Raw genomic sequence first — 12,150 nt, forward strand, 5'->3', positions numbered from 1 at the left:
GAACTAACAAATCCATAGATGTGTCTGGACTGAACATGATGTTCTTGAAAATGTTTATTGAGTGTGTCTCCCCGTGTCTGCGTGGGTTCTCTCCGGGTACTCCAGCTTCCACCATCCAAAGACATGCCATGGTTAATCTAAATTGCCTGTAGGTGTGAATGTGAAAGTGAATGGTTGTCTGTCTCTAAATGTCAGCTCTGCGATGAACTGACGACACATTCAGGGTATACCACACCTTCGCCCATAGGTAGCTGGGATGGGCTCCAGCACCCCCATAACCCTTTCAAGGACAACAAGGTTCAGAAGATGAATGAATGACTGTCCCTTTATTTAAAAAAAGGTTCAATAACCAAATCGAGTCCATCGACAAAAAACTTAGAACAGAAAGAACAGTAGACTTAATCTGAAACCATGTCATTAAGATACAAATGATGCATTATAATGGTTTAAGTGAAGAAGGAACATGAATATATAGGCATTTAAAACAAGCTTTAGATGAACATTCCTTATGGAACATTCAAAATATAGATTAGTCCAGTAGCTAAAGTGTAACATCAATTTCATGTTGTTCTTTTTTCCAACTGATAAAACACAAGTTTAGTACTGAAAAAAAAAAAAAAAAAGATAAAATTCATGAAAACATTGATTTTACGCTTATGCCTTATTGTTTCTGCTTCTGTAGATCCATTCAGAAATCTTTGTGGGCTTAAATTAAATAAATAAATAAGTACCTTAGGTAAATAAATGTTCAAAGATCATTTGAAAAATCATTATCATATTAAAAATTCATGGTTTAGTGTAGTAAACAGACAGAACCACATTCTTGTCTCTGGATGTACATTTAAATATACTAGCAGCATTGTACCCGTGGTGCCATTGTCCGATAGCATGATAAGTAGAACTTGTCTGCCACCACTATCCATTTTTAAAGTACCATTTAATCATGCATTGTGCAGGTAATAATTTCAGCCAACATGTGAGGCATGAAGGGAAGAGCAGGTATTTGTTTGGCTGGTCAAGCATGATTAAATTCATCCAGCGGTAGTGAACTGCAGCCTTCACATTGTAGCATCGTCTGCCAGCAGCAGAAATTTCATGAATTGCAGCATAACCACTTCCGAAAATAGAGTATGGTGGCAGGGATGAAGAATTCAAAGTAGAGAGAGGCTAAAATCGCCCAGCATACCTCACAACATTTGAATACGGACATAAAATTGTGCCTAGTAGATAGTCAGGTAATGTTTCTATTCATTCGGCAAGTTTGGCGGCGATCGGGCCTGTGAAGGCTGAGGAAAATCCGTACAAACGCCCTTCTGTGCTGCAACATCGATCAATCAGACACAGAAAATCTGCACAAACACCCTCCTGCGCTGCAACATCGATCGATTGGACACAGAACGTGCATTATATAGTAGGATTCATTCATTACAACTCAATTATATTGCTAACATTAAGTTTTTCTGTTCAGTGTGGATCTTCATGTGTCGGTTCATGTCTCCACGAAATCTGAAACCCCTGTTACAGATGGAGCAGTGGAAGGGTTTCTCTCCCGTGTGACATCTCATGTGACCGATTGAGTTTCCTTTTTGAGAAAATCTCTTTCCACAGATGGAACAGCTGTATGGTTTTTCTCCTGTGTGGATTCTCATGTGGATTTTTAGGTGTGGTTTTTGTCCAAATTTGTAGCCACACTCAGAGCAGTGATATGATTTTTTAGGACTGTTACATGTAGTGTCATTTTGAGAGTAAGACAGTTCATCATTAGTCTGGGTGTTTGACTGTAACCCAGGTTCTCTGCTCTCTTTCCAACCAGCATCACTGTCTTGATTCTCAACTCCCGAAGGTCTGTCCATGATTTTAGCTAGTAAATGTTCATCTGGATCGGAGTTTGTAAGTCTATTTGACTCCTGGTGAAGGTTATCGCTAGTGTTCATATATGTCTCCTTTCCTGTATGGGTTTTCATGTGGACTTTGTGTTTTGATTTTTGTCTATGTTTTTGACTGTATTCAAAAAATGACTGTTTACCAGTTTTACAGCTCAGATCATTAAGAGGGGGACTGTTCCAGCCATTTGATTGCTTTCTGCTCTCCTTCAAGTCTTCAGTGACGTTACTCTCAACTCCCGAAGCTCTGACTTCAAGTCGTAAAGGTTCGTCCAAGTTTCTAAGATTCATATCACTAACCTTTAACCATGCATTTTTCTTTCCTGTGTGGGTCTTCTTTACATGTCGGCTCATGTCTCCACGAAATCTGAAGTGCCTATTACAGATGGAGCAGCTGAAAGGTTTTTCTCCTGTGTGACGCCTCATGTGACCATTGTAATTTCCTTTTTGAGAAAATCCTTTTCCACAGATGGAGCAGCAATATGGTTTTTCTCCTGTGTGTGTTCTCATATGAACCTTCAGGGTTGAATTTTGGCGAAACCTTTGACCGCACACAGAGCAGTTGAACCATTTCACAGATAGATTACATCTTCTTTTGGTTCCAAAAGTTAAACTGGTCTGAGGATCATTTGTGGCCTCCTTGTCTTCATCACTGACTTCTGTGTCAGAAGAGAGTCGAGTCATATTCTCAGTGTGTGTTTGTACAAGGCTATATGGATGAAAGCTGCTGGCTAGTTCTGATCCACAACAGTCCTCCGAATTCTGGTTGGTCAAGAGTTCCTCCTGCTCTTCTCCAAAGCGGAGGGGCTCTGGGTCCTCCTGGTTCAGACAGAAAGTGTGACTAAAGTCCTGCTGCTCAGTAGGAACCTTTTCTTTAAGCACCAACAGTTGGTGGATGTCTGCAGAGGAATCTGAAATACACACAAAATACCATGGAAATAGCTTCAGAACGTGTTTTTATTTCTATTGGACTCATTAAGAACTGGCCATTATTTTAAACACTCCCCTAACACCTGAGGTATTTCTGAAAAGCTGACAAATTTGACAACTTTCACCTCTGTCAACTGACACCTTTAAGTAGAGGTAAAAACATGCACATGTCCAGTTACACCCTGCATTTATTGTTGCATCTTCTATGAGAAATAAAAAAAACACAAGAATGTCTGATTTCTATACCTTTCAGAACCAAAAATTTAGCCTTTCAACTCGAAAGAAATAATGACTTGACATTTATTGGCGGCCATGGGTCAGATGGTAGAGCAGGTTGTCCAACAACCAAAGGGTTGGGGGTTTGAATCCTGCTCTGTCCCAATCATGTGCTGTTGTGTCCTTGGAATGTTCAGAGGGCCTGTAGGTGTGGATTGGCAGCCACGCTTCCGTCAGCCTGCCCCAGGGCAGCTGTGGCTACAAATGTAGTTTACCACCAGAGGGGGAATGTGACAGTGAATGAATAATGGATCCACTGTGCGCTTTGAGTACGCGTTCATAGAAAAGCACTATATAAATCTAATCCATTATGATAATTAGCTTTTCTGACTGTAATAAACATTTTTATCATGGTAATATTTATAGCTATACTGCTGAGATCTAGGCTCAAATACTGTTAGGTTAAACATGTGATTAAAAGTGGGCATTATCAAACAATGAAAAACACTGTAGATATAATGGCAATCAGCACAGTTTCAATAGCTGTTGTTATTCATACACTCAACAGTTTTTTCAGTTGGTAGAACGGTAGAATTTGTCTAGTGTTCCAAGTCCTCTTGGGAATTAATCTAGTGAAGGAGAACTCAGAACATCTTGGCAGTGCTAGCGGAAAAGTTGTGTACCTGAATCTATTCTTGGCTGCATTAGGTCTTGAAGCTGTTCTCCCTTCTGGATGGTCCACAGTTGCTTGTGTTCCTCCTTAATGTAAGGGGACCCTGGACCTCCTGGTTCCTGGCCAGACTCCTGGTCTTGATCCAGACTGGGGCTCCACTCCTGCTGCTCAGGGGGGACCTCTTCTTTAACCACTGACTGCTCATTTACATCTGAAGAACTTCCTGAAATACATACAAACATGATAATGAAACACCTGATTTTGACACTAGATCTACTACCTTCTACATCATTATTTAAGTGCAACTTTATCCCCATTTTGACTCTAACTCCCCCCACTGCATAATTCTGAAAAACAGTTACAATGAGGGAAAGAAGCTGAGAAGGAGGAGATAAGTGTCTGAATGTCCATGTGTGGATGTGAGACAGGAGTAGTTCAAGGGCATCCGTCTTCTTCAGAATCAACTGAGACTGACTGGGTGAATTTAAGTTTTGTTCTGGTTTTAACATCTAATAAAAACCCACCTAAAACAGTATAAACTTACAGGTATGCTATATTTAGAATATTTTCTCTTCTTTTCTTGTGGTCATACTTTCCTTTCCTATGAGGAAATGAAGCCCTGAAGAGATCCTGAACCTTGTATTGTTGTGCTACTGTGATGTTTTAGTGTGTTATTTTGGATTCTAAAACAAATGTAAGAAAATGGGGTTTTGCAGTGTGCAGGAAAATCTGTCCACTAGCAACTGCTAACTGTCACTCAAAAGGCTGATGCCACAGAGACTGTGTTGGTTATCATTTTTTTACTTTCAGCTGCTTGCTGTCAATCACTTTACTGCTGAATGCTGAGAAAGAAAGCTGAAGAATGCATCTGTCCGTGCTCATTGTAAATGCCAACTAGATTTATTACCATCGTGTAACCTTTGTAGAATGCACTGAAGCTGGACTTCAGCCAGCCCAGTTTAGACATTTACAAGGTTGCTCTGTGCTTGTATTGTCTCACTTTGTTCTTGCAAGAATACAAGTTAAATTGTGATCCCTCGATCAGAGTGTTGTGTTTTATTTGTCTCAGAGCGCTAGTAAATCCATTACAGCAGAATCTGACTGAAGGATAGGTGAACTGAACACCTCTATTTAGAAGCAGAAACATGGAGGTTAATGCTAATGTACAACTCTGCATCATTGAATAGGTGGGAATGCTCCCATAGATTTTAAAACAGGAATGGGTGAAAATGCAGGTATTTGTACATTATGGGTATTGACAACCAGATATGTGCCATTACAACTGAGTCATAAATGTAATATAACACAGGATAACAGGACAGCTGGGTTCAATTAGACATAAATGTGTCCAAACCTTCCCTGTGAATCAGGCTTCTTGGGTTCCAATCATCGTCCAGTATTTGTCTTTGTCGCTGGTTTTCTTCTTTAGTTCGACAAAGTTCCTCCTCGTACTCTGCTATGGTTCTTTCAAACAGTCCAAATATCTCTTCAGCAGCTGCAGTTAGTCTCTGCTCCACCAACGATCTCAGGTTTTGAACTTTAGACATTTTGGCACTTCTGTCAGAAACACCATTAACTACACTGACATGTCCATTAGCTAGAGAGCTAAGCTAACTTCAGCATCACTGAGCTAATAAGACATAAATCGAGAATAAAACACAAACAGAATGTGAACAAAACAAAGTCCAGTTCGTCTGGTTCACCCGAACGCACTAGGGTTCTGCTGGTTCGGGTGGACAGAATGTGGACTCAAAAGGGTTCGATATGAACCGATTTGTCGAGTCTCCCATAATTGAAAGCTCTTCTTCGTGACTTTTTTGGCTCAGTACTGTCATCAAGTGGTCTGGAGGTGGAAAGACAGGCGTCATAAATGAAATAATTGTAGAAGATAAAGGGTTAGGTGAAGGACACAATACAGACCGGATATTAATACCTTATTTACTGCAGTCCATTTATGCATATATTTATTCCTCCCATAAGATTCATTTTTATTCAGCTCTAACTTAACCTGACAGGAATAAAAGACAAGAGACACCAACAGAGTTATTGACAAATGAAACACTAGATGTTATTGCTGTTATTTATTTTGGTTAGTTTAGTTCTGTTACTTTTATTAGTTAAAGAGATTCACAGTATACTCCCATTACAATAAGCTGCAGATCTGAGGGTGTTATTGCTCTGAATGTACTTAACACTACTTTCTTAAACCATACAGGGAGGAGGTGAAACTCTTCACAGAATGGTGCAGTAACATCAATTTGCTCTTGAATGTCAAATAAAACCAAGGAATTGGTTGTCGACTTCAGGAAGAAGAGGCCCACACATACCCCAGTCTATATTAACAACACTGCGGTGGAGTCTGTTCAGCACATGAAATTCCTGGGGGTTCATGTGATGAATAACCTGACCTGGTCATTGCACATCTCCTCGCTGGTTAAGAAGGCTCACCAACGTCTGCACTTTTAGAGGAGGCTGAAAAGGGCACAGCTGAACCAAGCAGTACTCACCACCTTCTACAGAGGCACAGTACAGAGTGTGCTGACAAACAGCATCTCTCTCTGGTAAGAGAGCAGCAGTGGTGCTGACAGAAGAGCTCTGAAGAGAGAGGTGAGATCGGCTGAGAGGACTATAGGGGTCACACAGTCACCTGTTGAGGACCTGGCCAAACAACAGTCTGTCTAGAGCCTAAAACATCATTAGGGACTCCTCTCACCCCTTCCACTGCCTGTTCTCCCTTCTGCCCTCAGGTAAAAGGTACCGCAGCCTGAGGTCCAGGACTGCGCGGTTCTGTGAGAGCTTCTTTCCAACTGCCACCAGACTGTTAAATGCATCTCTGTAACAAGGCCACACAGTTCCTCCTCTCAGGTTTAATCTTTGAGTGCAATTATTTTTAACATTTCTCTATCTATTACTTGTTATATTTATATTGTGGTTTTAATCTATTGCCTTTTTATGCTTTATTGTCTTATATATTTTTGGCTGCTAAGGTGTTTTTTTTTATATTTTCTTGTGTCTATGCTAAAAGGCGATAGAATGTAATTTCGTTCTGCACTGTATCAGTGTTGGTATTGTGTTTGAATGACAATAAAATGAATCTTGAATAATAACATTCCACTCAAAAAAAACAAAACAAAGATCATTGTTCAAACATCAGCTTCTCCTGTCTCTCTTGTGAAACTATAAAGGGAAAAACTCACTCTAAAAGGAATGTAAACTTAATGCTGTGAGAGTAACCCCCATATCTGAATGGTCTGTATTTCAGTGATGATGTGTTAAAATCAGGTTTTCAACTGCTGGGGTCTTATAAAAAGTCTAAAATCCTGAGTCTACAATACTGTATTGTGTAGGATTAATAATATATACCATTATGTCACATAAAGAATGAAAAACTGGTGTAAATTCACTCCACATTTTATGAAGGCACAACTATCAGATATAACAGAATCTCAGTGTGAATAGGAACTCAGGTTTTACCAACATCAAAATACAATCACCCAAAGAACAATATCACAAAATTGAGGCTACAGATGTGTTTTTCTCTTGTGATGTTTAGGGCTGTCATGATGTTGATGAAACAAATAACTGTCATTAACAATATTATAACCTGCAGTTGTCTAATAATTGTTTACTGATGCACATATGGATTTTTTTTTACATTTCTGTTTGTCTTTTGTTAATAATTGAAGATGGTAGATATGACATGACTTCAATATAAAGTTTATTTTCTTCAATATTCAGTGAAGGTACAAAATCTAAATAAACCATTTAAGTAAACTCAGAGCAGTGGAGAACTGTTAAAAATGTGGAAATAACAATAAAATGTGTCAATTATGTTAGTTTCACTCGCTGTTTTTATTCAGGTGAATGGAGACACGTGTGTGACAACTTATCTCATATAATTACAAAACTAAATCATTATGCAATATAAAAACCCTAGTAATGTCTTTTTCATTTTGATACATCTTTAAAGACAGTTTTCATCTTGTTACTCTTTTACAAATAATCATCTGGTTACTTTCACTTAAAACCAAAAACAGCTCTTGAACTTAAAAAAAATAAAATAAAAACTTGATTTGTCACATTGTGATAGTAACTGATAAAGTGATATGAACTTCAACAATCTACAATATACAGGAGTGTAATGTGGGATCATTTCACATCCAGCGTTACCTACTGGAAACCATTTTTCATTACATTACTGAGTCCTGCTGTCTCACCTCCAAAAGAAGGATGATAACGACCCATGTGCCGACGCACAGATGACTTATGGGTCAATTTTACACCGCATACTGGACAAACCATTTTTTGTTCAGCATGTGAAGCCATGTGCGAGCTCATGGAACTTTTATTTAGAAACATTTTCTGACAAACTGAACAGCTGAAAGGTTTTTCTCCTGTGTGCAAGTTCATGTGAATAGTTAAGTGTCCCCTCCGAGTGAATCGTTTATGACACACTGAACAAGCAAAGTGCTTCTCTCCTGTGTGACCTACCATATGTCTCTTAACATCAGACTTCAGTTTGAAGGTTTTCTGACAAACTGAACAGCTGAAAGGTCTCTCTCCAGTGTGGATTTTCACATGCTCTACTAAGTGTTCTTTTCGGACAAATTTTTTACCACATTCTGAGCAAGCAAATGGTTTCTCTCCTGCATGGATTCTCATGTGAGACCATAAATATGATGATTTACTAAATCTTTTATCACATTCTGAGCAAGCATATGGTTTCTGTCCCTCATGGACTTTCATGTGAGACAATAAATATGATGACTTACAAAATCTTTTATCACATTCTGAGCAAGCATACGGTTTCTGTTCCTCATGGACTTGCATGTGAGACCATAAATATGATGAGTTACTATATCTTTTTTGACATACTGAACAGCTGAATGGCCTCTCTCCTGTATGGACTTGCATTTGCTCATTCAATGCTGACTTCCCGTAAAATATTTTATCACATTCAGGCCAGAGATGTTTAATTTTATGTTCCGAGTTATGAGTTCTCATGACATCCTTGGTGGAGTTGGTAACCTGTGTTGTGTTCTCCTCATCAGAAGAGTCAGCGTCAGTACTGTTGTCAGTTTTAGAAGACGCTAAGTTCTTTGCATTAATAGCATCTTGTTGACCTGGAGCCAGGTTCTTAACTGGTTCTACTCCTCCACAGTTGGCTCTGTTCTCCTCAGTTTGTCTTTGATGATGTGTTGAGGAGTAAACTTCCTCTTCATCCTTTTCCCTCTTCATGGTAACAGGGTCAGATGGAAATTTCATATCAGCATTCTCAGGACCTTGAATGATCCAATTATGCTGTGGTTCCTCTTTAACTTGTACATTCTTCTGCTTCTTCTTGGTTTTTATCCCAGTGTGAAGCTCCAAATGTTGCCTTTGTGGACATTGTTTAGACTCTAATGAGCAGCTGAACTGTTTCTTTCCTGTACGATTTCTTAACTTTAGTCTTTGTTTGTCTGTGTTAGCAGTTCTATGACATTGGGAGACTTTTTTTGTCTTAAAATCTGACAGCTGTTGGTTGGTCTTTTCCCAAAAGTCACTGTCATCAGTGTCACATTCAGAAGAGTCTTCAGTCTGTGTTTTTAAATGTCCATGTGGATGGAAGCTGTTGGCTGGTTCTGATCCTCCACAGTACTCTCCGTTCTCCTCAGTTTGTCTTTGATGAAGTTGTGAGGCCTGAGTTACCTCATCATCATCTTCACTCTTCACAGGGACAGGAGTGGATGAGAACTTTATGATATCAGCCTCCTGATTGACCTGCAGTTCCTCCTGCTCCTCTTTAATGTGTGGAGGTTCTGGGTCCTCCTGGTCCTGACTGGGGCTACACTCCTGCATCTCAGGGGTGCAATCTGGAGGAATTCATAGATGTGGACATCACCAAAACCATGGTGAAAATGACATAAAAATGCAATAACATAAAACATGTAATGAGACAGGTCCACTTAAAAATATAAAAGGCAACAAGATCAAAATATAAGATATGCAACAAAAGAAAAAAAAAAAATGTAAAATACACAAAAAGATGCACAATATTTACCAGAAGACAAAATGATGAAAATGACCAAATGGGCACCAAACAAGGATAAAAGATGCAATGAAAATTATGTTAAATACATTTTAAAAATTACCTGAAAGATGCTACAAGATGAAAAGACATTGAAATGAAGCATTCAGAAACAGTATATAGTGTAAAAGTCAGTCACATGTTTTGTAGCACTTTCACGTGTCTGTTTAGTCGGTCTAACCTTACTCATCAGTGTTATAAGTGATTGTTGACCCAATTTCTCTATCTATGACTGATGATCCTGCAACAAAGTGCATTTAATACAACATTGTTTCGAAGGCGCTAGTGTCACTACAAATTTAGACATGACAAATCATGATGTATATTGTAAATTGGGGTTCTATAGAGACATGCTACTTATTTTTAGGAATCAAGCTGATAAAGTTTGAAAATACACAGGTACTCTTTTTTCTTGTTTTTTGGGTTTTTTTTTTTTTTTTTGGTGTATCGATTTGTTGTTTTGTTTGATTGCTGTGGTTCACTTTGTCTTATTGTTTACTTAATTGTGTATTCATTTTGTTCCCTTCAAGGATGTATGTATTTATTTTTTACTTTTCTGGTATGTCAATATATGTGTATATGTATGCATGTACATGTGCATGTGATAAGTGAGGTTAACTGATCCAAGAGACTTCATTTTTCATATATTATGCTGATAGGACGCTAAACGATAGACTGTTGTGTGGAGAAGGGGTGGGATTAAATAAGTTATACTTCCTCCCACTCCTATTCTCCTATCAGTGGATGCTGAACTCAAGTTTGACTGTCAAATCAGTTCAGTCGTTAATCCAGTTTTTTCCAGTTGAGGCAGCTGGCCAAAATTAAACCAATTCTTTCTAGGCAGCACTTTGAAATAGTCATTCATGCTTTTGTGACCACCAGGCTGGATTATTGTAATGGACTTTATGTGGGGGCTAGCGGTTCCTCCGTCGCCCATCTTCAGATGATACAAAATGCCCCTGCAATCTTTTAACCAGCACATGTAAACACCAGCACATTTCCCCCATTTTAGCCTCACTCCACTGGCTGCCCATACATTTTAGGATCCGTTTTAAAATTCTTTTATTTACTTTGAAATCCCTAAATGGCCTCGCCCTGCCCTACCACTCTGAGCTGCTGCAGCCTTACACACACACCCCGGCCCCCCAGCTCTCTCAGGTCAGCTGACCAACTGCTCCTGAGTGTACCAAAAAGTATGCATAAGTTCAGGGGTGAGTGTGCCTTTGCTGCAGCTGCTCCTAAACTATGGAACGATCTGCCTCTCCATACCAGACAGGCCTCCTCTCTGTCTGTTTTTAAAGCCCTTCTTAAAACCCATCTTTCTCCTTGGCTTTTGAAACCATGTGAGATGTTTGAAGGTATTATCTTTATTCTGTTTTTTTATTTGGTAGTGGTTTATTGTTCTTATTTATCTATTCTATTTATTTATTTATATTGTTGTTTTTAAATTGTATGGCTTTTTAAGCTATTCTTGTATTTTATTCTTCTTATTTGGGTTTTATTTATTCTTCTGTATAGCACATTTTTCTTTTTTGTAAAGTTTCTATGTCTTTAAATCTATTCTGTATTTTATACTTATATTTTGGTTTTAACTATTCTTCTGTACAGCATTTTGGTCCACTGCAGTTGTTTTAAAGTGCTTTACAAATAAAGTTGGATTAGATATTCAAATATGCAAATGAAGTCATACTTTTTATTGATGTATGTTTTTGTTTTTTGTTTGTTTTCTTATCATCCGTTTCGTTTATAAGGACTAAGTAGGATTATTTTGTTTTGTTGCATATTCAAACTAAACTAAAGAGCCATTGTTCTAGATGTGTGTCTTCCATGTGTAGACTGTTTATTTACATTCACAATGATTCACTCACTTTAGGCAGCAGTTCATTCTTACACTGTTACATGGAATAATAAGACAATGCATTTAAAATACTTACATTTACATTTGTGTCTGTAGTGAAAGACATTTTTAAAGGAACCAGAACTAGTGAAATGATAAGTTAATGTCCAAACCTGCAGTGTCTATCAGGAGTTCCTGGATCCAAACAGCGTCCAGTTGTTGATCGTTTTTCTCTTCTGACCGACAAAGTTCCTTCTCGTTCATTTCAATTATGAATATGTTGCACTTTTTCTCCACACAAACTCCGTCAGAAACACCGTTTGTCTCCATCACACACTCAAAGTTTATTTGCAAGTAGTGAGCTAAGCTATTTGAACAAAACAAAAGGCGCGTTTCCAACGCAGGAAGTTTTACGGGGCAGGGACCGCCTACTGGGCGGGGCTTAAAGTATCTACTCGATTCTGATTGGGTAGCCCGGGAGTACAATCGGAAACACGCGGCATTTTTAAAGCCCAGAGGAAGACAAGAAGTAAATAGTAGTGTA

The 12,150-nt window shown here is 38.6% G+C and overlaps 2 protein-coding genes across 4 annotated transcripts; both read right to left on the bottom strand.

The window, feature by feature from the left end:
* Nucleotides 1-313: 313 nt before the first annotated feature.
* On the bottom strand, nt 314-5,506 carry LOC115428075 (zinc finger protein 391-like). 3 transcript variants are annotated; one of them, XR_003936582.1, is made up of 5 exons: nt 5,057-5,506; nt 3,713-3,925; nt 1,418-2,794; nt 653-850; nt 314-603 (listed from the first exon to the last, which is right to left on the bottom strand). XR_003936582.1 is itself a non-coding variant. In XM_030146898.1 (4 exons), exons 1-3 carry the CDS (start codon nt 5,247-5,249, stop codon nt 1,437-1,439), a joined length of 1,764 nt encoding a protein of 587 aa, XP_030002758.1. In that variant the 5' UTR covers nt 5,250-5,506; the 3' UTR covers nt 314-853; nt 1,421-1,436. The 3 variants fall into 3 exon arrangements, 2 of the variants coding, with proteins under 2 accessions (XP_030002758.1, XP_030002757.1); XM_030146898.1 differs by having other exon boundaries at nt 314-853; nt 1,421-2,794; XM_030146897.1 differs by having other exon boundaries at nt 314-850.
* A 1,948-nt stretch (nt 5,507-7,454) lies between these two features.
* On the bottom strand, nt 7,455-9,540 carry LOC115428114 (zinc finger protein 3 homolog). The gene has a single exon (XM_030146954.1). It carries the CDS (start codon nt 9,538-9,540, stop codon nt 7,873-7,875), a length of 1,668 nt encoding a protein of 555 aa, XP_030002814.1. The 3' UTR covers nt 7,455-7,872.
* Nucleotides 9,541-12,150: the final 2,610 nt, after the last annotated feature.

Source organism: Sphaeramia orbicularis, chromosome 11 (assembly GCF_902148855.1).
Source record: "Sphaeramia orbicularis chromosome 11, fSphaOr1.1, whole genome shotgun sequence".
NCBI lineage: Eukaryota > Metazoa > Chordata > Actinopteri > Kurtiformes > Apogonidae > Sphaeramia > Sphaeramia orbicularis.